General features: G+C 38.6%; 4 protein-coding genes across 4 annotated transcripts; 1 reads left to right on the top strand and 3 right to left on the bottom strand.

Annotated features, from left to right (window-relative positions):
* Positions 1 to 455: 455 nt before the first annotated feature.
* Positions 456 to 12,327, bottom strand: LOC140760090 (uncharacterized). Its single transcript, XM_073096897.1, has 4 exons — positions 11,361 to 12,327; positions 3,825 to 3,962; positions 801 to 1,040; positions 456 to 723 (listed from the first exon to the last, which is right to left on the bottom strand). Exons 1-4 carry the CDS (start codon positions 12,234 to 12,236, stop codon positions 631 to 633), a joined length of 1,347 nt encoding a protein of 448 aa, XP_072952998.1. The 5' UTR covers positions 12,237 to 12,327; the 3' UTR covers positions 456 to 630.
* A 1,592-nt stretch (positions 12,328 to 13,919) lies between these two features.
* Positions 13,920 to 16,219, top strand: LOC140760521 (uncharacterized). Its single transcript, XM_073097519.1, has 3 exons — positions 13,920 to 14,172; positions 14,254 to 14,343; positions 15,930 to 16,219. Exons 1-3 carry the CDS (start codon positions 13,951 to 13,953, stop codon positions 16,005 to 16,007), a joined length of 390 nt encoding a protein of 129 aa, XP_072953620.1. The 5' UTR covers positions 13,920 to 13,950; the 3' UTR covers positions 16,008 to 16,219.
* A 589-nt stretch (positions 16,220 to 16,808) lies between these two features.
* Positions 16,809 to 19,951, bottom strand: LOC140760520 (transmembrane emp24 domain-containing protein p24delta3-like). The gene is made up of 4 exons (XM_073097518.1): positions 19,610 to 19,951; positions 17,424 to 17,633; positions 17,254 to 17,330; positions 16,809 to 17,158 (listed from the first exon to the last, which is right to left on the bottom strand). The coding sequence occupies exons 1-4, from the start codon at positions 19,802 to 19,804 to the stop codon at positions 17,014 to 17,016; spliced, it is 627 nt and encodes a 208-aa protein (XP_072953619.1). The 5' UTR covers positions 19,805 to 19,951; the 3' UTR covers positions 16,809 to 17,013.
* A 743-nt stretch (positions 19,952 to 20,694) lies between these two features.
* On the bottom strand, positions 20,695 to 23,881 carry LOC140760331 (WAT1-related protein At1g21890-like). The gene is made up of 7 exons (XM_073097253.1): positions 23,355 to 23,881; positions 22,460 to 22,522; positions 22,242 to 22,358; positions 21,917 to 22,154; positions 21,595 to 21,756; positions 21,358 to 21,509; positions 20,695 to 21,114 (listed from the first exon to the last, which is right to left on the bottom strand). Exons 1-7 carry the CDS (start codon positions 23,543 to 23,545, stop codon positions 20,943 to 20,945), a joined length of 1,095 nt encoding a protein of 364 aa, XP_072953354.1. The 5' UTR covers positions 23,546 to 23,881; the 3' UTR covers positions 20,695 to 20,942.
* Positions 23,882 to 27,541: the final 3,660 nt, after the last annotated feature.

The raw sequence follows: 27,541 nt of genomic DNA, 5'->3' as shown, positions 1-27,541 counted from the left end.
GAGAGAGAGAGAGAGAGAGAGAGAGAGAGAGAGGGAGATGAGCTGAAGAGAAAGTATACTAACCTTATGAAGCCAAAAAGAATCAGCGGAAGCCAAAAAGAATAAACCAATACAAGTTGCAGCCGTTAATTTCAGAAAATCGGAGGAAGCCAGAATTTACAGTGTGAGGTCATGCAATGGCCAAAAGTTTCTGACGCAAAACTTACAATGAGATCTAAAAGACACTTCAGAAGTATGGCAACTAGTTGCACGAGGTTCGGGCATTAATGAAGCACAAGGACAGATCAAGACAAAAGATTAGGCAGTTCCCAATCCTTCCACAAGAAAAATATGGCAAAATGAATCCTCTATGTATATTTAATAACTTGTAGGAAATAATATTTAGTCCAGCAGAGTTGACAAAAAAGAGTATAGAAAAAGACGAGGTTCTTTACTAAGGTAGGAATATCTGGTATAGTTTGAAAAAAAGGTGTATCCATAAAAAAGTATCAAGCATATCTCTATGTTGAGATATTATTAGAAGACGTTTGTTACAATATATAGTTACATCATAGAAGTTGAGTTTTCCCAGATTACATGCTGCTGACTGAATCATCAGGGAAAGATAATATACTGAACTTGAGCAACTACCTATTGTGAATTTGCCATCGAAAAGGAGCTCAAAGCACTGATAACATGCTCATACACCTTGATGCCTTCCAGAAACACCTTATCCTCCAGAAACTGAACCCAGAAGTCAAAAATGTCAGCTCAATAACTGAAAGTAGATTTATTAAAACAAAGGAAGCCTGTATATAAACCTCATTATGGTCATGAAGCAAAATAGGAGTATTTGCCATTGGAGAAAACCCAAGGGTGGGAATGCCCATCTCTCTCATGAACCGGGCATCAGTTGTCGACGATAAAATTTCAGGTCTAGCTAGTTTCCCACCAGATGCTATTACGGCTTGTTCAAATACAGGCCACCATGGGTTGGTTCCATTAGTTGGTGTCATCAAGGGACGTCCTGCATAGTCCTTTATTGGTCCTTTCTGAATCAGCTGCCACATTATAAAGAACATTAGGAACAACAATGAAGGATGCATATTAAGACCATAATGTGTCCAAGCTCTGTGGGGAGAATTTTCTCGCACAAGGTTTATATTTGAGGAAGCGAAGGGGTTGCCACCGGTTATAGAAGCTGGTCATCATATAGAAATCATTTTGAGAGCTGAACTGGTGAACGTGAGGCCTTACTAATACTCTCATGTGTAAAAGGAGATTATATCAAAGATGGTTGTTGAAATGCTCGAGTAGTAAATTATCTAACCAAGTCGCAGCTCATACTCCTCACCGGTATTGTTGGTGCAAAAGAAAGACAAAACGTGGCACTTTTGTGTTAACTATCGGGCATTAGACACTATTACCGTCAAAGACCAATATCTTATTCCTGTCATCGAAAAACTACTGAACGAACTTGTAGGGGCTACTATGTTCAACAAACTTGATCTTAGAGCCATCTATCACCAAATTAGAGTTCACTAATCGGATGTGCACAAAACGCGTTCCGAACTCTAGACGACCACTATGAGTGATGTCGTTCAGCCTCACAAATGCTCCAGCAACTTTTCAAATTCTTATGAATGATGTGTTCAAACCTCTGCTGTGTCAGTACGAGCTAGTATTTTTTTATGACATTTTGGTATATAACAAGACAAAGAAAGATCATATTGAACATCTTTGCAAAGTGCTGAATTTGCTAAGATTGAACCATCTAAAAGTGAAGATGTCAAAGTGCTTATGGGGAAGACCACAAGTGGAGTATCTCGATATTATTTCAACCGAGGGGGTGGCGACAAACCTAAGTAAAATTGCATGCATGCTCAAGTGGAAGACAATGTGAGCACTTCGGAGAATTACTAGGATACTCTTAATAAGAAGTCATATATGTGAGTGTGAAGTGGGTCGCTTCTATGAGATGACTAAGCTAAATCTCTTAAGCACTCAAAGAATTACCATGCACGTTCATAGCCAAAATGAATACAACATATAGAACCGTGTTAAAAAGAAGCCGTGTGAGTATTATTGTCTTGATTTATACAAAAGCTAAATAGTTCAAAACATCAAATTCACTAGTTAGCATATAAATCCGATAGTATTGCACTACGAAAAACTCAAAGCCAAAAATTGTCTATCCTAATATGATAACTTTTCATTATACTCTCAACCAAGTCTATATTTCATATGTATTTCCAGCTAATTTATTTATGTGAGGAATTTTTAGAAATATTATGTATTTGATAATAATATTTTATTAATTTTGAACTCATATTTAAGTGGGCTTCACACATTATTAATGATAAATGAATGGAGGAGTTAAAAGAGCTCAAAGAATACTTTAATATCATATATTCATTTATTTAAATCTATAAAAATAAAATTAGCTCTAAAGTGAATATCGTGGTAATAAAAAATAAAGACAAGTGAATTTAATACCATATTGAATATTTAAGAAATATTGGTATGGTATAAAAGTGTTACTTCTCATGGACTTTGGGCGTCAAGGAGGTACTTATTTTATGGGTAAAGATATCTATGCAAATTATCTCACATATACGCGTGCTGCTCGGCCTCACTCAATTCAGTCCGTTTCTCGCATGTGGGTTAAGTCCATTATTTTTTACCTGATATAGAGTCAGATATAGTCTAGTTTAGGTCGGGTTCGGGTCTGATTGAACTCGAAGTGGTGCATCCCTTGGCATCTAAAGCAGTTGATTCGTTCAAACTCGAAGATATGCATTCTTTCATGACCAAATTCTAACCATTTGCATTCCTTCGTTGTGCCTATTTAAGTCTTTACATAGTTCATCAATCTGCATTATTTTTTCACAGAATTTTGTTCATTCTATTTGAATCATTTGTCTACATTTGGGAGAAAGTATTGCATGGGTCTGATTCGACAAGATATTCGAATAGCAACTTCCTTTCGAATGCAAGACAGTCGTTGTATCCTTGGAGACTGACGTCTATTGTTCTATAAGCAATTAGTAGAGGACAAATTAGTCTTTGAGAAATAGTATCCAACACTAGACTCAATCACATAGAATTTTACATTCTGTAATCTGCAAGTTTATTTAATTTACTTATTTTAATTTTTTGTGCCTTTTAAAATCAGATTGTTATCATCGACAAATAAATCAATTCAAGGCCAACAACAGAATGAAGGAGCTTGAAAATAGCTTGCTCCTGAAAATGTAAACAGTTTATCATATACATTAGTGTCAGATTCTCTTGCTCCCACAAAATGTAATGGCGAGATCATGCATATTCTTGGACTCATATGAAGCCAAAAGATTTTAAGTATAAAACTATTATCTTCAGATTATTGTATATAGTATAGGTGAAGCAAATTTTAAAGGTGGGGTAACCTCAGCAATAATCTGGATGCAAATATGGCACAAAAAATAGTGTTATAAAAAATAAAATAATCATGACTATTCCACACACATTAAAAGCTATCCATAGTTGAGTAAGCTTTTGGTAACAAAAACAAATAACAGAATAAACCAAGGTACAACTAATATCATACTTCAGGTAACGTGTAACTGGCCTTGCATCAATGAATGGAGGGATTGCAACCTGATCACAATGTCTCGCTCCTTTCTAGAGTAAATAATCAATCAAGGAAAGTTACTCCAATTAAGTATCTGAACACTTTATTAATTTTCCTTTCTTGTTGTCAACCAATTCAAACAGCAAAGGACATTGAAGCAAGAACTCATGAACAGTAATGCCAAGAATAATAAGAATAGAAACAGATTATAAATTGTCAAAGCTGATCTCACCTGGAATGTCATATTTTTAATAGTCGGAGCCCATTCCTCATTGATTCTTTTTATTAAGAGTTCTAGATCTGCAGTTGGTGGAAGGCGAACATCAAAACCTACCTCAGCTTCTGAAGGTTGCATGTTCATTACAAAACCCTGCAGTGATTGATTCCAATTAACACGGAAAGCCAACAAGGAATTCCATTGATCAAATGGTATATGATTATCTTTGATGTAATGGCATCTACACAGACTGATGAATCATATTTCATGCTTTATGCAATTTAGATATACAGGATAAGATCAGGTGATAAACAACAGCATATTAAGGGATGATAATAAAAGTGTACTCTATTTCAGATAAACCCTCGAAAACTTTACAGATCTCAAAAGAAAGACGAGCATTCTTTTTCCCACTCAAAATGACCATTTTAAGAAAAGTTTATTTATCTAAGGTCAGTCTTTGATATCACAAAATCAAAGGTTAAAACATCAAAATTCATATCAAGGTAAACTAGAAAAAGATTTCACATGCCATCATATATATACTTCAAGCATCATGTAGACACACAATTGCCAAATGCTAATGATGTGAAACACAACACTTACTGACATATGCCAGAAACATAAGCTCCGACACACAATTAACTAAATATGATACTATCCAAACCTCTTTCTTCCATTTTTCACATTATAGCTGACAACCAAAATGATTCTATTACGGATTCTACGTAAATCACACCTGACAAATTATATCCAATCATTCTATATTTGCTATCCAATCCAATGATTTATAGATTTGCTGCAACTTACTGTAACTGCATTATGTTAATATATACATATGATTGTCTGGCTTTTTATTCAACTTTTGATAGAGGACAAAATTATTCCTTGTGTTTCTTCATGGCATCAGAGGCTGTTGTCTAATGACACTGATCAGAGCTCATGACATCTGCTGCTTCTACCTCAACACCATCTCTCTCCTCCTCCCTTCCTTCCATTGATATTCACTTAGACTCTACGCGGTTCAAACATTTTCTCTGCCCTATTAGCTACTTGACATTGTCGAAGGTCGTGTTCCTATCCCACTACCTACGGTCTCGTCCTCTCGCAAAGATGGTGCTCGGTCTATTGTCTCTTCCAATCCCACCTATGAATCATGGCTCATCTGTGATCACTTGCACTTGGTTGGATCAAGCATGCGTTATGCAACTTCGCACCCAACTACATCACTTATAGAAAGGCTCTCTTATAATGGCAAAGTATCTTTGTAAGGCCTATAAGAATGTAGATAGTCTTACTACCATTGGTCGTCCCCTATCCGATGATGAGGTTGCATCTCGTCTTCTACTTAGGCTCGGTCCTGACACTACTCACAGTTCAGAACGGCTCTCAATGCCATCGGATTTGTTCATAATATTGAATCTCTTCATGGAATTCTTTTCACACAAGAGGCCTCTTTACTTCTCGATCAAACTTCTCCTATTGAAGAAACGGCCACATCTCCAATGGCCAACATAGTTCAACACACCACAAGTACGTTGTCTCTGATTCTTCATCATTAGCATCAACTTATTATGGAGGAAAGGGTTGTGGCAAAGCACAGCATGGCTTCAAACGCGAAGTTTGCTCTTGTCATGGCCACTCAGCCTTGACATGCCACAATCGCTTTAATCCAAACTACTGATACCATGCTCCACAATAAAGTCCTCCGTTGCACGCTAATGTCACTCTTCTTCCTAGCCCAACACACCTGTTAGTGATTCATGTAGCATCCAGACTCTGGCACAACTCACCATGTCACATCTAACCTTGCCAATCTCTCTATTTAGTCAAGCTATGCCAGATCAGATCAAGTCAAAACCAGTGATGGTTCATGTTTAATGATTTCCCATATCAGCTCCTCTTCTTTTATTTCCAATAATCATTTTTCCCGTCTTAATAATATTCTACTAGTCTCTTCTATATTCCATCATCTTCTCTCTATTTCACAATATTCCCTAGACAATAATTGTTATTTTGGGTTTCATCTCACCTTTTGTCTTGTGAAGGATCAGTCTATGGGCAAAATACTTCTTAAATACCATTTGCAGAATGGGCTATACCGCTATATTGTTCTCTACTTTCTGACTCACACTGTTCCCTAGTCACTCTCCTTGCTACCTGGCATCCTCCCATCTCTTTTCTACATCGCATCATCGTCTTGGCCATGCTGCTATGGATACTATTTGTCTTGTTGTCTTCTTCATCAAGAGACTTTGTTATTTTCTAAAAGCAATGATGTTTTCTGTTCAGCATGTGTCATGAGTAAATGTCACCAAAAACCTCCTATTAATAATATGTCGTGTGCTTCTGACTCATTAAAACTAGTTCACGCAGATATTTGGGGTCTTAGCCCTATATTGTCAAGGAATGGTTACTGTTATTACATTCATTTCTTGTTATTACATTCATTTCTTGAATGATTATTCGAAATTCTCATTGTTTTATCCCATCAAAGTTCATTCCGATGTTTGTGAGATTTTTCAAAAATTTCGCGCTCATGTTGAAGACAATTTGAATGTCAAAATCAAGTTTCTACAAATTGAAGGTGCTCATGAATTTTTGTTCAAACACTCCAATCCATTCTTTTGACGCATGATATTGGTCATTGCATTTCTTGTCATCACAAACCCCAACAAAATGCGGTTGCAAAATGAAAACATCACCATATTGTGGAGTTGGGACTTGCTCTAATACGTAAATCTAGTGTTTCATCTCTAGGGCTGTCAGGCTTGACGAGCAGCTCGGGCTCGGCTCGAGTGAAGCTCGAGTCCGGCTCGGCTCGATCGGAGCTGAGCCGAGCCCGAGCCATCATAATAGGCTCGAAATTAATATCGAGCCGAGCCTAAGCTGGAGCCGACTCGCTCAGGCTCGGCTCGATAGGCTCGATAGCCTGACTCCCTATAACTAAGGACACGTGGCATAAAGAAATATTGCCACGTGTCCCTCACTAACCCATCCTCACCTGTAACACATTCAACATTCATCACCCTCACCTACCCCACCCTCACCTACCCTCACCTACCCCACCCTCATTAATCACTTCACCTTGCCCATCACATCACCTTCCCCATCCTCAATTCCCCCACCCACACCCTCACCCTCACCCACCCGATCACCACTCCTAACCTCACCCCACGTGGCGCCACCTCCTCACTCCCCGTCGGCCTCCATCGGCAACGACGGCAAGCCACCACCACGGCGCCACGCCTTCCTCTTCGTCGGCCTCCTCCTCCTCCTCCGCCGTTGGCCTCCTCCTCGTTCATTCCGTCGGCTTCCTCCTCCTTCATTCACCATCTCCTCGTCGTCACCTCCTCCATCCGTCTCCGACTCCTTCGGCAAGCCGCTGTTCACGCCGCCACCACCCACGCCGCCACCGCCTTAGCTTGAGCTCGGCTCGGGCTCGGTTAGGCTCAGCTCGAGCTCGGCTCGAGTTGAGCTAAGCCGAGCCTGAGCAACATTATGAGGCTCGAAAGTAATTTCGAGCCGAGCCTGAGCCAGAGCCGGCTCGCTCAGGCTCGACTCGTTTACACCCCTATTCATCTCACTATTGAGACTTCGCTTTTGAAACAGCTGTATATGTTATCAGCCATCTTCCTACTTGGTCTTACGTTGGTCATCACCATAGGAAGTCTTACTTCACAAAAAGCTTGATTATGCTTTTGTTTGTCTTTGGGTGTATGTATTTCCTATCTTCGACCTTACACGCATTACGAGTCCCGCTCTACACCTTGTGTTTTTCTAGGATATCCAACTACATACATTGGTTATCATTGCCTTGATATTTGGTCTGATCACATCTATATTTCTCATGATGTTTTCTTCGATGAGAACACACTTCCTCTTCAGTCATCTCCACTTCATTCATCATTGTCCCCTATTACTCTTTCACCTATACCCATGCCTGGGAACATTTTACCTCACCCATTGATTTTTTTCCTCTAGTGTTTGCTAGTGTGCAAGTAACTTTGGTGTTTTTGCCACATCAACTACTAGTGAGTCCCTATGACCTCAGCTACTACCCACTATCCCTTTGAAGAAGCACTCCTCTCAGTCAACTGTTCCACCTAGGCCATTATTGCTAAAGGTATATAGTCGACGACCACGTGAAAGCATTGTTAGTGTTTGTTCAACTACCACCAACATTTCAGTCCAAGAACAAACATTTCCTTGCAATGTCAACTCTGCTTCACACGTCGACTCCTAGCAAGATACTAATGTTGTTTATCAGCTCCTGATGTTGACACCACTAATGTTCATAAGGTGCCTATGCTTGGTGCTACTGGTGATCCTGTGACTACCAATTCCACCTCAACTATTGCTGACTCCTCTCATTGGCCTATGATTCCTCATATTCAGCTATGTGTCAATTCTCCCACTCCAACTATGGTGTCTCAGTCCTCTCATTCTATGGTAACAAGACTCAAAGATGGCATTGTCAAATCCAATCCTCGTAATGAAAGCAACTATCCTCTTGCTTTTATAGTTTATGGTGCTCCAGTTGAACCCACCTACTTTTCTCAAGCAACCACAAATCCCAAATGGCGGCAAGCTATGAGTGAGGAATACAATGCATTAATAAGTGATGGCATTTGGACCCTTGAGCCACCTTTGATTGGACGTAATATTATTGGATGCAAATAGGTTTCCAAAATAAAGCACAAATGTGATAGTTCTATAGACCGTTACAAGGCTTGATCTGTTGCCAAATGCTTCAATCAATGAGAATGAGTGGACTACACCGACACTTTCAACCCGGTCATCAAGTCAGTTATCATCCACAATGTTCTCACATTGGTTGTTTCTAGAGATTGGCCCATTCGTCAACTTGATGTCAAATACATATTTTTACATGGTCATTTGGATGAGGTAATCTATATGAAACAACACCCAGGCTTTATTGATCCAGCGCATCCTGATACCATCTATCACCTTCATCAATCTATATACGGTCTCAAACAAGCCCCTCATGCCTAGTTTCAACATCTCAATTCCTATCCGTGTACTTTGGATTTTAGTGCTTCTAAAGTTGACACCACTATTCATCATGCATACGTCTACTTAAACTATCTTTATGCTTGTATATGTAGATGATATCATCTTAATAGGCTCCTCTCAATTACGTCTTGATGCACTTGTGTAGTCTTTGTAGAAGGAGATTGCTATGAAGGACCTCTAAGCTATTTCTTTGGTATTGAGACTCGTCGTACTTCTTCAAACTCAGTACTTACTTGGTCCAAATATATACATGACCTGTTACAACAGAGAAATGTGACTATGGCCAAACCTGTCTCTACACTAACCTCTAGTGGATCCAAATCTTCTTAAGGCAATGATGAGCCTTTTCAGGATGTCGGCCTATATCGCAGCATAGTTGGGGCTCTTTAGTATCTTACTCTCACCCAACCGGATATTGTTTTTGCCATTAATCAAATGTGTCAACATATGCATCAACCACTCATATGCATTAATCTAATATTAAACACATCCTTCGTTATCTAAAGCACACTATTCTCATTGGCTAATTTTCTCACGTGCTACTGTTGATCCTCTTTATGCTTATTAAATGCAGATTGGGCAGGTGCTCTAAATGATCGTCATTCTATGAGTGGCTTCAGCATTTTCTTAGGCTCTAATCTTATCTCCTGAAGATCTAAGAAACAATGCACGACGCCTCACTCTGGTACAAAATCTGAATAAAAGATAGCTAACACTACTTGTGAAATTTTTTGGATTGAAAGTCTTATTGGAGAATTATGTGTGAGTTTTACAAGCCCACCTATTATATGGTGTGACAACTTAGCTATTTATCTTACGGTCAATTCGGTCCTTCCTGCTCGTACAAAGCATATTGAGATTGATTATCACTTCATTTGTGAGCGGGTGGCTAGCAAGCAACGCCATGTCCGGTTCATTTTCACTATTGGTCAAGTTGCTAATATCTTCACAAAGGGTCAATAATCTACACGGTTTCAAACATTACTATCCAAGCTCATGGTCAGGCAAGTCCCCATTCGCTTGTGGACCAGTAACAACTAGAATGATTCTATTATGAATTCTACATAAATCACACTTGCTAAATTATATCAGATCATTCCATATTTACTATCTCATCCCATGACTTAAGGGATTTGCTTCAGCTTATTGTAACTACATTGTGTTAATATATATATATATGTGTGTGTGTGTGTGTGTGAATATGTGATTAACCAACTCTCTATTTAATTTTTAATAGAGGAGAAATTTATTCAGCATGTTTCTTCAATAGTCATTAGGTTTCAAAATTACATGAAATTGTTTGAAGATATCAAACAACTTTGGCAGGCAACACACTGAAATTTACAGATATCAAATGCCTTACTTTACTTGGTAGAGTACATCATTAATTTTAGACAATTAACTAACAGTTGACTAATTTTAGTAGCCCAGTGAGTTGTCACTGTGGAAATAACAGAAGTGCAGAGATTGAAAAATGTAATACAATTAAGTTATAGCAATAATATAAAAGTATCAAAGTGAAAGGACAAAATGGAATATGGAAATTATATTTTATAGATTAATACATGGATGGCCGTGCCGGCGGCGTACCAGCACATGGCACGAGGGGTGTCGCACGGCAACCCTCCTAATAGTTCCACCACTCGCTGTCGAGCTACTCGTTGTCGATCGCCGTCACTGTCGCCGTCGCCCGAGATCCGGATCCGCAACTTAAGTTTTAATCGATAACCTTATATATATATATATACTCTCCCTCGGGCTAGGGCACCCGACGCGCTCGGGTGACGGCGAAGGCAAGCGGCGGTCGGCGACGACGAAGGTGAGTATCTCGTTTCTCTTTCTTCTCCTCTTACAGCACAGCCGACAAGTGCCGCGGCATGTGTCGTGCCGTGCCATGCCGGCCACCGGCCAGCACAGTCCGTGTCTGTGGCACGGCCATCGTTGGATTAATATAATAGCTTAAGAAGTAAGAAATCAGAAGTGTAAAAAACAGTTGTTCGGTGTTGATTTACAAGAAACATATTGACTGACATGGTAATCTTGATTCTCTTTCCTTGTTAGCTTTTCAATACTAAAATGGGCAGATCTACTTTGTCTTTACCTTTTAATGGGACAAAAGGTCATATTATATAAATTAAATATGACCTCATTTAATTCTAGCACATGAAAATTCCCTTCCTACAAAAGATATATCATGCATGGTATCTACCCTCGTATCTAAATTAGATTGATTGTTCCACGACCATTAGGCTACTGATCTCACACACAAATATGCCTTCGGTCATCATCAAATTCCTTTCCTGTATTATGTCCAACAAAAAGATTTAACCATCAACTAGTATCTCACTTCCCTAGTTCCATTTAAGTGTCTAACATTTTCCCTCTTCCCATGACTAGAGTTCTAAACATGGATAATTTTGAATCCAAATTTACCAATATCCCATACTTCCAAGCATCAAGCCAAACAAAAAAATCACAATTCAAACAAAATAGCATGTAAAAAAATCAGCTCACTGTGGGGCTCGGAGTGCCAGCCTTCATGTAAACTGGATTTGCCGAAATCACCTCCGATGCTGCCCTGACCCCAGCCTTCACCATATCAAACTGGCTCTCCCTAAACCTTGCAACAGCCTCCACGCAGTCCATCAAATTCTCCATCGCGCTGCCATCATACATCGTCGATCCATGCCCCGGGGACCCCACCGCCTTCACGATCAAACGCCACGGCGACCGATCAGCGTAGAACACCCTAAACTCCTCCGTCGGCGACGCCTGCCCCTCATCAAGAACAAACCCAACATTAAGCCGCCTAAATCCCTCCGACGCCGCAAACTTTGCGGCCCCATCGGCGCCGCCGATCTCCTCATCAGGGACGAGCGAGATGTGGATGGAGCGGAGAGGGGCAAAGCCGGAATCTTTGAGATTGCGGAGGGCTTCCAAGTACTGGATCGCGATGGACTTGTCGTCCTGCGCGCCGCGGGCGTAGATGCGTCCTGTGGAGGGGTCTCGGAAGGCAGCGAATGGGGGATGGAGCCACTTGGAGGGCTCGGCGGGGACGGAGTCAAGGTGGGAGTTGAGAAGGAGGGAGGGAAGGGAGGGATCGGAGCCCGGCCACGAGAGGAGGAGGAGGGGTTTGTTGGGGGCGAATTCGAGGGTCAGGGTTTCGAGGCCGATGGACTTGGCTTCGGAGAGTAGAAAGGAGGCGGCGGAGGAGTAGTCGGGGTTGGGGTGGGCGGTGCGGATGCGGAGGTAGGACTGGAAGCGAGCGATTTGGGCTTCTCCTAGTGGGGAGAAGGATGCGGTGGGAGCGACGAGAGGGAGGAGGAGGATGAGGAGGAGGAGGATGGAGTGTGTTGGAGTGGGAGCGGGAGTGAGTGAGAAGAGAAGCATGGCTGGAAGAGTTTTTCTCACCCTTTTTTTTTTCTTTTTCTTTTTGGCAGCAAAGGCACTAGTATTATTACCTAAAACAGAAAAGCTCAAAAATAAATCAAGCATCAACAGTGCTACCGAGTGTTTTCTTTTTCGAGCAAGCCATGCCAAAAGAAGGGTTTGGCGTTCACCCAAGTAGACAAAAATCCCTGAATTTTCCTAGATTTGCTAGTCAGTCAGCTGCATGATCAAAGAAAACATGTGCTTGCACTTGCATGGAAGGGCAAGCTTGTGAACTGTGATTGAGAATTTTGATGAGAGATTTCAAGTTTGACTTGAAGGTCATAGTGGGACACTTACGAGATTCGGCTTGGGGATGGGCTAGACAATGCAGCAGCGAGCTATGAAGCCCATGCCAGCCTAGCCCAAACCAAGCCAAAAGGCTCCATCAAAAAATAACTCTGACCTCGGCCTAAGAAGCCCTGATGCTCGGCCTGCAAAAGGCTATGAGGGGCATCAAATGCTGCTTCAATGGCGAGTGCAAGCGCTCGATAGAAAAGCAGGCTCATGGTAGATAGAGGTCTGCTTCTTGTTGAAGATTCGGTCATTGTGGGCTTTTCGCAGCTGTTGTACGCTTTGAGCAATTAGGCATTTTGGGAACGCAGCGATTTTTTTGTCAAGAGCAACGCTTCTAAGTATCTAGTTACCGTGGCTCCACTTATCCTGAGCCTGAAATCCACTTGAATATGTTGTTCTGTAGCCATCCAAAATATCTTGCCACCTGTGCATTTGATCAAAATATGCTCTATGGATTCCTTAGCATCCGAGTATGTGTAGTAAGAGACGCATTTTGGGGCTAAGAAAAAGTTATCAAGATAGGCATTAGTAGACAGGCCTTTTTCAAAAAAACCTTCCGCATAAATATTTTAGGGTATGTTTGGATACTTACAATATTGTGGTATTTAATTAATTTTACGGTATTTTAAACTTTGTAATAAAATTATACTGTGGTATTAGGCTGAATTATGCTAATACTAGAGTAAAAAAGAATCTAAGCAGAGCTTAAGATCATTGCGTGCTTCTTTTTATCTCCATGTGCGAGAAGAAGCCATCGTCTTCCTCAAAGACCCTCCTCGAAGAGCCGCTTTAGAGCGCATACTGTAATTGGATCAAAGTGTGGCTTTGCTGTGCGATGTGAGTGCTTGACTATGGATTGAGGTGTCCTCAAAGCGATGGAGCTGGATTGATCCCAAGAGACTATGGCGGGGCTCACCCACCTCTCTCGTGCCTCCATCCTTTGCCAACCTTGATTGTGCTAGCTTCGCTTCTCGACCTCTTTCTAATGACATAGGCTTCACTTTGGTTGTAGATGGAGGGTAGTAATTGCTACCATGGATCACTGTTGCCATTGGCTGTTGTTGTATTCAAAGATTTCTTACTTGATCTTGGTGGCAGTGAAGCTATAGAATAGAACCCCACATATCAGCCTCCCTATTCAGTTTTTGACTAAAGGAGTCATAATTCTCATAAATCATCTCTCTCTATATATATTATGTACAACAGTTTAAGGTCAATTAAAAATTTTAAATCCGTCTCGGCGACTCGAGGCTTGTCTATATTGGTTATTGGGCTTCGCAGTGGCGGCCTGGCCTTCGATCTATTACAAAGCCCAGTTATCCATGGCAAAACTTTTTTTTTTCTAGTCTCTTTATCCAGCAAAAGAATCCCAGAATCCATGGCAGCATTAATCTTCCCACCCACTGCGTTCGCCGCTCGCCGCGGGGCAGTCGTAGCTGCGGCGACACGGGCTTTCTGCGGCACCACCGCCGGCGGGCAGAAGCGGCGTTTGGTCCTCTACTCGAAGCCAGGATGCTGCCTCTGCGACGGCCTCAAAGAGAAGCTCCACGTGGCGCTCTCCCTCGGCGGGCCCCACTCCCTGGAGTCCGTCGACCTCGAGGTGCGATCACTACCCCTTATCTCTCTCTCTCTCTCTCTCCTCATCCTCCTCATCCTCAGCTATGCCGACTTCTCCCTTCAGGTGCGGGACATTACCTCGAATCCAGAATGGGAGCGGATGTACCAGTACGAGATCCCGGTGCTCGCCAAGGTGCTTCCTGATGGAACCGAGGTTGGTCTCTCTTGGCAATTCTTAATTTAATTTCTTTGTTGGCTAGTTGGATTTCATAAATTTATGATCTTGGTATTATTTTTCTTGTTTTATAGCGGAGAAATTTGGGTTCCTGGGTTTTATAGATAAGATTAACCTAGAGATCTCAATTAAGGTATTTGCGAGCTTCCTTGCTTATCTAATATTCCTTGCTGAAGGTTGGGTGGAGATAGCAAGCGTTATCAATCTTGATGATCAAGATTTATTGAGACATGCCAGAATATTGTGGATAAATATTGGGTAAATGGTGCAAATTTAGTGTGGCTCTGATGTGCATTTAGGGTACCTAACTGTTAATAGTACTGTTTTCTGATGAATTATCTGCTGCTATGGGCTATAAGCATGGAAGGAAGCTGTTGAAGGATTTGAGGAAGAAGGGAAGGATTTCTACCAATATTGTGTACTTCCCATGAGTACAAGTTTCAAGAACGATCTAGCTTGATCTTGAAACTTTCTAATTAGAAATTGAAGATGTTGACATCATTTGTTGGTATGTTCTGAGTGCCAAATTTTCCCTCAGTTATCTGCAAATAGTTCGACTGTCACAAGTTTGGCCTCTGCAGCACTATATTAAGTGCAGCATATTTCATAAGTTTGTTGAACTGCAAACTATGACACGTCAAGTAAATCAATCTGTCAAGAATTCAATGTCATAATATTCCTTGGTCAAGAAGCGTGTATACCTAGCAAATATAACAGATTTAGCAGATATATTGCTGATCTAACTTTGGTGCTCAAGGAGCATCAACTGTCTGTCTGTTGTTACGAGTACATTCCTCAATTCAAACATTCTTTGAACCACCTCTACTGCCTTTGTTTCCTTCAGCCCTCCTTCATGTCCTAGATAATCCTCATCTATCGAAATTGCAGGAAATATGTTTTTGTGCATGTATATAATGTTGAGCCATCAAGCTTAATTATTCCAAGCTAGAAATTTGAGGAATTTTGACCTCATTTGTTGGTATTTTCTGAGTGAAATTTCCCTCCATAAAGTAAGCAGCTGCTGACCATGTGGCATCTGACTATCTTCATCAACTTAATTTATATCTGCAAACGATACATTATCATGTGTTTAATCTCTGCATGCAACTTTCTAATCTGTCAAGTGCATCATATTAAGCTCGTTGAGCTGCAAATATAATGTGTGAAATGGAGAAATTTGTCAAGGATTCACTCAGACAGACTATTGCATAGTGTCCCCCCATAATTAAGCATATATACCTAGATCCTGTGCTGCATCAATTATAAGTAGATTGATTAGATCCAACCTGGACCATAGTTGGATTTTGCTGTAATATTTTTTAGACATGAACCAAATCAGTATAGCAATATATTTAATTTATAAATTTGATATATCAGCGGAACTCTTATCTAATTGAAAGAAGAATGGAATATGAAAAATAACTAGATAATAACTGCATTTTTATGAAACCGAGAAATATACCTGCTGCCAGCTGATTTCACATGTATGCAGCTAATTTTGTGGATTACCTTTTCTATTCTTCTGATTTAATTGATTAGCTCCTTTTGGACATGTACTGTTGCAGGAAACACTTCCCAGGTTATCCCCACGCATAGGCGCGGAGCTTATCCAAAAGAAAATATCTGCAGTATTTGATCAGTAAAGGGGATTTGTTTTATCCAATTTATCTTGTATCCAAATACATCAGTTTTGTATTGAGAGCTGTAGAAGTAAAATGGCTTAAAGATTACTTGAATGGATTGGTGGACCTTGTTTGTCTCTCATTTCCCCTGGTTATCCATGTACTATTGATGTTGTGCATTTGTATTCACTTTGTCATTTTTCTTTTCATTCAGATTACTACTTAAGTACTTATATTGCTACTCCAATTCTACATCATGATAAATTTGGTGGCCACCGCTAGCTTTCAGCTAGTAGGATCAGGCCCACTTATCCTGCAGAAAGGACTCTATTTATTAGGTGTATGTATATAGGCATCTGGAGGTTGTACTATGATAAACAATGAGCATACAATCAATGTTTTGTCTTCTGCAGAGATTGCAAGTGGATTGCCACATAGCAAGCTAGGAACTCGTTGCTCTTTTAAGATCAACTTTAGTTCCTCCGAACAATACGAGAGAAAATTAGATGAAATAATAAACTCCTGATCCAAAAGAGGCTAGACTGAAGAAGAAAAAGAGAAAAGGCAAATCGGAACTAATTTAGTGCGTACAGAGAATTGAATATTGTCAGGGCTCCTTATCTGAATGGATAATCAATCTAAGAGCAATAGCAGCCCCATGATAGGCATATCATTCCGATGCACTGGTGGCATGCCAGAGAAAAAATAAAAGCCTCATCTTTGCTTTCCATAGGGGCCCCATTTGTATGATGAGATTTAATTTGCTCTAGATTTGAAGAAAGTTGAACCACTATCCACATAAATCATGACAAGAAAAGGAGATCAAACAACGGCAAGTTCAAAAGTTACGTAATAAAGAAGCATGCAGGGCCTTCTCAGATCGACATTCCTTGTTGCAGAAGTCGTACAAAGTTTGGGATCATGGGAAAAATTCTGCATATGGAAAATGTTTGACAAAGATATGACAAAAATTCTATGTAGTCTCAGAAATAAAATGGAACCGTGGGTCACATTATCAAGAAACCATCTAAATAAGTTTCTTCTTTCGGAAAAACCCCTGTAGGTGCCACAACTGCAAAACGGAGACAATGATGCAAACACCAAGGGACATAATACTGAACCATGCAACCCTAGAATTGGTCTTCTCACTCACTTCCCTCATCTCTGCTTCCCTGCACCCACAGATTGAACGTAAAAGTTAGCCATTTATTCTGCAAGATGTTATGGTAGAGGAGCAAATCATGTTGGAAAATTATAGATTTTTTACCTGGATTTGAGATACAACAGGTTATGATGAATAGCCTCCACTGCTGCTTCTAATTTCCTCAACTCTAGCTCGACTCCCTAGAATTAGTAAGTTCAAAGATCATTTGTAGTCAAAACTCAGAACAAATAATACAGGTAATGGGAATAACTTAGGCTCTGTGAGTATTTCACCTCAATCTTCTCTTTCCTAGCAACAGAATCCCAGTCCTTTGCTGCAATTCCAATTTTCCAGTCAAGGTTTACACTTGTCCCTACTCCTTTCTCAGCACTATCTAACCAGAAACATGCCAAGTAGTTGCCAGATTCTGTAGTTGTGAATGCAAATTGCCCTACTGTCGCATTTTCTTTGTGATGTAAAGTGTTCCCATATGGTGAGGTAACCTGTAAATTCCATGAAGCAATATAAGGCCCATATGTGTTTGCAAAATAAATAAATAAATAATCATATCATCCTACCAGCATAAGAAGCTTTATACCAACTGGATTCATGTAAAATCAAGTGTACTCAGAGTAACATGCTTATCGCTAAAATCGAATACGCTTGGGTTAACTCACTAAATCAACAAGTCTATACACAATGGCTTGGAGAATTGAGTGATCTCCTTTGCACACATTTCCCATTATCACAGTAATATAATTACTTTCAGTCTCATGTTCAGTATTACAATGCTCACCACAAATAGTACCTCAGAGGATGAAAGGATTAACACCATAAGTTGTGTTCTTATTATAAACATGTCTGAGAATAAGATACTGCGCCCAACTACTGCACACTTAAATACGCAAATACCACTCAAAGCCATCTAGATCCATGAAATGTTCAATCTAAAATAGAAAATATAGATATTTCAAATTCCTATCCATTTACAAAGTATCGATTACATTTTGCAAAATAAGTATGGAAACTATTGGCATGTATTCTCTATACATATAGATAGAAAATATTGGCATGTATTCACCATCAACTGTTCCCATCATTATTATCATGACCTCTTCACAAATAAATGAGATCCACCATGCAGAAGAAAATTAATCAGGCAACTTACTTGGAAAATTAATCAGGCAGAATTGTAGTTCTAAAATTGTAGTACTAACCAATGATAAAGCACACACAAAGAGCAACCTTTCTGACTTCAGCTTACATTGATGCAATCAAGATGCAGATTCTCACATATAGTCACCGCTTTCTAAATATCAAAGATTGAAATTTCCCGTGCAAATTTCAATTATATCCGAGGCTCCATTACAATCTTAAAATTCAGATCAAGCATGATTCTACTGGATCCAGCTGTGGATGGAAGGGAGACTGGTTTTGAGTAAGAAATCAAGTTCCTAAAACAATCTGGACTGAAATAGTGTAAAGGGTCAAAGTTAAGTAATGTTTGTGAATTGAGTAACACAAATTCATGCATTTTCTAGCAAATTAATCCCGAAATTAATTTTAATTTCTTATTTAAGAATCAGATATGCTATAAAGTTGGTGCTAGCACATATCTTGTCACTGAATCTAGCTTCTACAGCTAAGCAGCACTGTGAAATTCCACATTTTAACATATGAACTCTATACAGATTAACTATGTAAATTTTAGGGTAGTTCCAATGCCCATTGGACTTTAGATGTTCCAACAATATATGTTGAACAATTATAGTGTCTATGTGATAGATGCCATGTGATTGGCTCGAATAAAGGAAATAATGATCTAGTGTCCCCCACCTTCAGAGTTACCTAGTGGTTTCTGCCTTCCCTTTCTCACCCATGAATCTATCCCTCTTCTAACCTTCCTCCAACAACGTCCACCTCGGGTGATCTCCCAGTCATTTCTCATAGCTCAACCTTAGGGTTTCTGTTGCAATTCATTCCACCTTTTTCTCTCAATTTTTTTAGATATCAAAGTTATAAGGACAGCAAAGCAGCCACTTTTAGTTCATAACGGCGACCAATCTTTAAAAACCTAGATATGTGCTGCTGATGCAATTGCCGCATATGATAAATCTCAATTTCCAAACAATAGAATCAAATGGACTTGAAGTTATCACTCTTATAGGTATTACCAAGATAACATCCTAGTTTCCATGCGAGTAAGATCCTTAAATCTTCCAAACACAATCAAGTTTCACTTCTTTATCTATCATAAAATACACCAATTCTCCCGATACCTCAATCAATTTAAGGGGCTCCACAACCTCGATCAACAACCCGAACTCCCAAAATCAGAATTCTTTTCCCTATTTACCAAGCAAATCCTTCAAAAATCGAGATCCCAGCTTAAATCCCCCATCAATCACGGATCCTAAGTTGACAAAAGCAAGCCAAATATTCCATAGAGAAAACAAATTGAAAGGAGTAGGGTTATTACCTTGACGCCGATGGTGGGGTGGCCAGGCGAGTGATCCTCTAACACGAGGGAGTATTCGGCGAGCACAACCACGTTTGGCTGGATCTCCTCCGACACGCACTTGGTACCCGACGCCGGCAAGTCCAGCCACACCGCGCTCGCGCCGCCCATAGCCAACCACCACAGCCCCAGAACCACCACCGCACCGCGAGCCATCTAGGGCTCTTACTTGTCTTATATCCTCCTCTTTTCCTCTCGATCTCCCACCAGGATCTATCGGATCTCTTCGAGACTCGCCGGAGAAGAAAGGCACAAGAATTTTAGTCACGGGGTTGGTATTTTGGGAGGCAGGTCGATTTAATATTTTAGATATGCATCCATTTCATGGCCCGGGCTATGTTTAGCTGATGGATCTTCGGATCTATCATCAATGGATCACATTTTTTTTCTAAATTAGTAGTCTTTTTACAAATGTTCCGTTAGTTATTATTTAGATTCTTTTATTAAAAATATAACATAAACCTATCTCGTGATTAATTTTAGACGTATTAGAAACTATATTTTTAGATCAAAGAAAGAGAGTAAAATTAATGTTAAAATAGTCATTTGACACATTTTGCTTAGATTTTCTTTATAGTTTAGACTTTATAGTTTAGATGGTTATAAACACTTTACAAACATTCTAGTAAATTAGTTACAACTCTACAAAGATGCATAGGAGAAAATTTGTATATAACATTTATTTTTTAGTGAAATTGTAAGTTTAAGCATTATGTTTTTACTATTTATAAATTTAGCTCTATAATTTAGTAAATATAGACAGAAAATACTATTATATCTATTAATTAAAAAGAATTACAAAAATATTTTAATCAAGTCAGGATATTTTAGTCATTTTAGAAATAAAGGTATTTTAATTATTTTAGAAATAAATTTTTTTTACTTACCCGAATATTCTCACAATATTAGTTAAATTCTAACTTAAGACGTTTTCCATATATATTCACTGAATTATAAAATTTAATTTATAAATAATAAAAAGCTACAATTTTTTTAAAATAATAACATTAAGTGGGCCAACAAGGGAAGGGAGGCAATAAATAAGATATTAAAACACATCAGATTGACATTAAAAATAGTGCAGCACAATCGGATGGCAAGCCAACAACACATTGATGCATGGCTTTATTCATGACATCGATCTACTACATTCTTTTCGACAACTCGAGAGCAAAAATACCGTCACAAAAATTATTTTTTATGCATACTTTAACAATAGTAGAATTCACGCAAGGACTGCACTATGAGTGCAAACAAATTAAAGATGCATGGTCTCGTATATGCTCAAACATTTCTATACGGCAGTATAATTGGTGATCTCCACTTTGTCAGCACGAAGTGTAGCAATTGGCAGCTCAGTTGCTCCCTTGTTTCCACTGCTCTCTGATGACTGGGTCAAATGATCCTTGCTCTTGCCCCATATGAGGGAGTAAAGCCCAATAACTATGATAACTGCACCAATTACACTACAAAAAGAAGAAGAAGAACAACAACAAAAAGGCATTATAATTAGCATGGTAGATTTACTGACAAATTATAGTTTGTCTTCTTTGGTTGGTCCCATTTTAATTTATCTCATGCATGTATTTCAAACTTTTTAAATTCCTTGTGATTCAGATTAAGTTGTAACTGCTGAATTGTACATCCAAAACTAACGGTTTTGGCACTAATATTTCTCATCAATAAGGGTTAAAAGAGTTGAGACATACCTTCCTACAGTGATCTCTTCTGATAAGATTATGGAGCCCAAGACAGCAGTTATGATCATGCAGAGGGGGTTAAAAGCAGTCACAAAAACTGGACCTCTTTGCTTCATCACTAGCCCTTGCACATAGTAGGCCACACCAGAGCACACCACTCCCTGTAGAAGAAACCAATTGATCATGAACTTAAATATCTTTCATCTCTTCATTGCTATGGCATCAAAGAATTTGCAGTAATCTTACAGCGTAGACGGCGGTGAGCAACCGCATGTCGACGCCAATGATCCAGGGCTTCGCATTGCCGTGCTCCATGATGAGGGCAAGCGCGCCGCTCATCACAGCGCCCATGAAGCATATCAAGGTGGTCAGTGAGAGCTCAGCAGGGTACGACTGAAGTGTGTTAGACTGCACAAGAAAAGGTATACGTTTAAAGGTATATACATACATTGTCGATCTATTAACTAACAGTTTAAGCATTTGGTTTGAAACTTTTAGATCAACCAATCAAGTTATAAAGCAGTGAGTAGTGTAATTAAATTTTGTGGTGCTTTGGGATGTTGATTACTTGTACGATGAAGAAGGCAGACCAACAGAAGCAACTCCCTATCAGCATGATAGTTCCCTTGAGCCAGTTGCCACTGCTGTGGCCAGCTTCAGTGGTATTGTGGCTTTTTGGTTTGGACCATGGGAACTCAATGACTGCACCCTTGTAGATTATCATGAGCAGTGCACCGATCACCGTAACAATCGTTCCGACGATCTTCGCTTGGCTTCGTCGTTGCCTTACAACCAGTTTCTCAATCCTAAGAGCATGCACGAGTTTTGATCACAATGAATGTGTAAAACTATCAAGGAGTAATTAACAAGATGGTTATGAACTAATTAATTACCTTAGGATTATGGCCAGTAGGAAGGTGAAGGCAGGAAGCATGTTATACAGAGCAGCCCCAAAGCCAGCTGAGGTCAAGTTTGCTCCCATGTAGTAGAAGTTCTGGTCAAGCACAGGCCTGCCATGGAAAAATTAGCAGTATCTATAGTAAGATACTTATTGGAATATATATATCTATAACTAAGTTGCAATTTGGATAAGGGAGATAGAGTTCAGTACTCAAGTAAAGCAAGTGCCATAATCTTGAGGAAGATGGAGATTGTCATTTTGGGCCTCACTTTCCTGTTGGAGAAACAGAAGAGATGAAAAGGTGAATAGAGCTGGTATTTTATTAATCTTTAACTTGTGATTAAATTAATGTCTGATCAAGAGCTAGGAATCAATTCAGAAAGAACAACCTTATCATGGAAACCTATGTGGACCCACTATTGACACATAGTGGGAAAAAAAGAGACATCCTGGCCTATTAGGTGATGGATTATGACAAGGAGAGTATAGGTAATGATATGTAATACTTATCTTTGCATGCACCAATGTAAACTAATTAAAAGTTTAAAACATTAGTCTGATCAAGAAAATTGTTGAAGAAGTTATGTCACACCATTGATTCCATATTCTTAGCTATTAAAATAATCCCTTATTAGTAATGGCCACATCAGGTGAAGGCTCCCATGGAATATTAACTCAAATTTGGTCTAACGAATCTACTTTTATAATATAATATTACACAATTACCTCTATCACGTAGGAAATATTAATTAATTACAAGAAACTCTACAAGGGTGTGGGAGGGACATCCCCTCTTAAGCTTAAAAAAAACTATATAACATTTTTGCTATCTAGCCCCTTATTTTTTTGTACAGTTGGTGTATATAGAATTCTAATTAATAGTCCTTTTTAATGTTTAGAGCCCTAGCGTTTCTCAAAATTCTTGCATGGGCATGCATGAATATTCAGAGTCCAGTCCTCCTCACCATTTCATGTACAAGCTAGATATAATATATCCACTACTAACATGGCAAAAAAACCAAAAAGTATATATATATATATATAGAGAGAGAGAGAGAGAGAGAGAGAGAGAGAGAGAGAGAGAGAGAGAGAGAGAGAGAGAGACCTCTCAACCCAGAGTGCAAAAGGGGCCATGACAACGGTGGCGACGATGTTCCGGTAGACGACGAGGACGTAGTGGTTCATGCCTTTCTTGATGGACGCCACCGAGATAACGTACATGCCGGCAAACCCGAACTGCAGCAGCACCATAGCCATGTATGGCTTCAACTCGTTCATTACCTTTCCCAGAGACATCTCTAGATATATATATATATATCTCTCTCTCTCTCTTACTCCACAGTGACACTCTCTTCGATACAATCTCAAGTCCTAGAACTTCTCTTCCCCCCCTCTCTCTCTCTATATATACCTTCAGAGGCTGTGGAGAAGAATGTATGGAGGCTGTGGAGAAGAATGTATGAGGCTGCCATGCCTTTTATAGGAGGTAGACAAAGAGCACCAGCAGATAATCCATTTGACCACCCTAATATCCTTAATTCCCATAGATCATACTACGCATAAAGGAAAGGAGGGAGAGAGAGAGAGAGTCTATTTTTTCTAGGGCGAAGGGTGAGGTGATTGTCCTGGGCAGTGGGCACTACCCCTTTAGAGATATGCGCTGAGAAAGCTCCAAATTTCTCTTCCTTTTTTATGGTTAAACAATTCGACCGTGAGGGTGGGCAGTGCACTCGGGGTGCATGATACTTTTTTTGGGGTGGAAATTTGCATATTACGCCATTTATTGAAGCATGTTTACATTTTGAACCTTGTTTTTCCTTTTTACTTTTAAATTTATACGTGTTACCAATTTGAACAAAAAAAATCCCTTCGCCTTCCTCAAATATTTTTTTTTACATCACTAAGCCACTATACATTTTCTCTCTCCCAATACATACTTATTTCACCAAAATATAATTATTTAATTTATTTGCAGTTATAATTTACGGGAGCAGCGAAACTACAATATGAATTCACCTAAACTTAGGGAGGTATATGCAAAATATTCTCTTACTTTAATTTTCTAAGGAAACGAATAGAGGCGTCCACCAAGCTTAGTGCATGCTGATGCATTGATGCGTTTGAGCTAGCTCTCAATTGCTTAGTGGTGCTCTCCTGTTAGGATTGCATCCCATGGCAGACCACAGACACATCTTGAGATGCCACTGGTTTGGTAAATTGGAGTGAAAAAGCTAGCTGAATGGTAAACGAACGAGCTGTTCCAGAATATTTAATATATATATACACATGTGTGTGTGTGTGTGTGTAAGCATTACTTTGGAACATTATTAGTAAGGTAATTAAAGTTCGTTTGTAGATTAATATAAATCTTCTTCACGGCTCCGAGTCTTCGTTGCGAACTCGTATCTTGCTTCTTAAAGCACACTTAGGAGACTTTAATGATGTATTTAATTAATGGTATACACATCGGATCCTTTGTGATTAATGGAGTAATGCATGGAGCTAATCTAATCATGAATTCACTAACGCTCTCTGGCTGGATTGGAGATGAATCGGATTAATATTTTTATTAAAATTCGATTTACGAGTTTTTTTTTTTATTGGTTGTAATTAGTGGTAACGAGTATGAAAACTAGGGGCTAGGTTGAGATGCATGCTTCTCTTCTAGATGGCCATTACGTTTGATGTACTTCTCACATCATTCTTGCTGCAAAACAACCTTCAAATAGGCCACTTCTATACAATGCGTGATTTTCTCAACAACAAAAGAAAAAGGTTAAATTATAGCAAAATTTGCACCCAAAATTTTTTATAAAAAAAGTCCCTAAAAAATATATATTTATTTGATATTCCTAGTTAAGTATGAGCTCAATACAATAATGCTAATAAAAAGTATCCCTAAAAAATGATACAAATAAAATAATAATTCTTTTTCCATGGCTATTGTTTGGATATTGATTATTGACTGACCTTTTCTTCCTTATTAATTGCCATAATAGGTGAATAAAGTAACATATTCCTTATCTGGTAGGCTGAGATGAGTTAAGTTAACTCTTGGTATTAAAATCTTTGGTAAACACATAATGTTTTTAATTAAGTAGGGTTCGAATCATAAAAAGTTCATAATATAGGGACTTTTTTTTAAATTCCCTATATTATAATACATGTAAAATACAGGGTGCTATTTCGAAATCTCTTATTTATTTATATGCCCTTCAAAATTGATATTTATATGTATGCCCTCTAAATATATATTATTTGCATAGATATCCATCCGATATCTCAATAATTTAATAGAAAAAATAAGGATAGTTTCATCTTTTGAGACAAATATATACCAAATTTAAAGGGATATATAAGTAAATATAAAGATTTTGAAGGGTATGTATGCAAAGAAGAAGGAAACCTTAAAAAAATTCTAGATTGTGTGAGCAGGAGGTGATGTCATCCAAATAGTCTACTAGAGTCTAGTATGGTTTCCTTGCTGGTGTCTAGGGCTGTCAAAAATATTCAAGCCGGCTCGTGCTCAGTCGGCTCGATAAGGCTCCATCAAGGTTGGCTCAAAATTGAGCTGACTTGAGCTCGATCTTCAAAATAGACTCTAAAATAATTTCAAGTTAATCTTAATAATGAGCCGACATGATAAGACTCAAAATAATTATATATATATATATATATATATGAGTAATAATTTCTATACCATAAGATGCTTATGTAATATTCTAAAATTTTCTTAAGTATACTACTATATATTCTGATCTTATAGATTTAGTTATGATCATATCATATCTTTTTTAAATATATGAATAATTAATATTATTAGTTTATATTTTTAAATTACACCTTATTTTATGCTTAATTTTAGCTTAAATTAAGCTTAATCTAATTCGAACTTGATCGGGCTCGAAATTTAGTTTGAATTGTTTATTACTTAGTGATCGACTTGTTTAGACTCAAGCTCGAATTTGACTTTAATTGAAATGATTTTATTTCAAGGTTTATCATAAATACAGATTTGAAATTATTTTCAATTCAAGTTTAATTAGGATTAGGCTCGATTACACCCCATTGGTATATATTTTTTTAATTTTTTTTCCCCTCCTATTGGTATCTTGAATCCCATCAAAATACAAAATATAAAAACTAACTAGATCTTATATAATACTGAAGTAGAGATCATAAAACTTAAATCCTATCAAATATATGTTGTTTAAGAATATTCACCTATTTATTTAAATCAAATTTATTTCTCCAGTCTATCAAAATATCTCTAAGTCTAAAAATGAGAATGAGTGCTGGGATATCGAATATAAATATAATAAAAAAACCAACGTTCGATTAATCCATCTACCTGCTCTACCAATCGAAGTCTTAAGTCAAAATACACTTGCAAGTCCTAAAATAAATATACTGGATCAATGGAGTGCACGACAGTAACAAGGACCTCTTTCATTCTTATATAATCAATTTCTTTAAAAATTATTAATTGTTAAGCACTACAATAATAATATCTATAATGCATTTATATTCAGATATGGCACCTAAAAATTGTTATTATAATACTATATTAGATGATAGATTCCCTAAAAACTTAAGCCGTTAAGTAACGAACTAATATATATCATGGCTTTTCCCCCACCTAGAAAGTTTTGATCATGAAAATAGTCTCATTCTATCAGTATGAGTTGAGTAAACTACTGACTACTGAGCCATTGATGATCCATCGATCACCACAACAAAAGGCTACTCTTAAAAGGAGTTAAGCAAGAATTTGCTGGATGTTTCCTGCTCAGATCTGACGTGGAAGTAGGTCCCTTTCCTTCTGATGACACGTTGGATTTCCAGGCCCAGAATATCTGGAAGCAAACGAATGGAATCTCCTTTTTGAGAGGACATCTGGACAAGAATCTATAGTCCTTTAGTTCAGTAGGAATCTGTGTGTCATCTTCCAACTGCACCATTTGCATCAATGCAAGCTTATTAAGCACCATAATAGACAAAAGCTAACACCTACCATTATCACAGGACCTGGATAGCTTTAATTTGATCACGATCATAGATTTTCTATCTGTTAATCTACTAACTACATCTTGTCTTGTCTGGTATATCGTGTCATGACACGTTCTCTCATGTGCAATCCGATAAATTACACGTGGACGGATGATGAATAAGAGAGAATATGACTTCTTTTAATAGATAATAAAAGATGATATTAGTTGGTCTGGGTGAGGTTTAAACTGGTGGCCTTAACAGAAGTAACTTTCATACTATGTTAGATAATTAAATTAATCT

This window comes from Typha angustifolia, chromosome 5, assembly GCF_048772165.1.
Source record: "Typha angustifolia cultivar Huaian chromosome 5, ASM4877216v1, whole genome shotgun sequence".
Classification (NCBI taxonomy): Eukaryota; Viridiplantae; Streptophyta; class Magnoliopsida; order Poales; family Typhaceae; genus Typha; species Typha angustifolia.
This window is presented reverse-complemented; position numbering and strand designations above follow the sequence as displayed.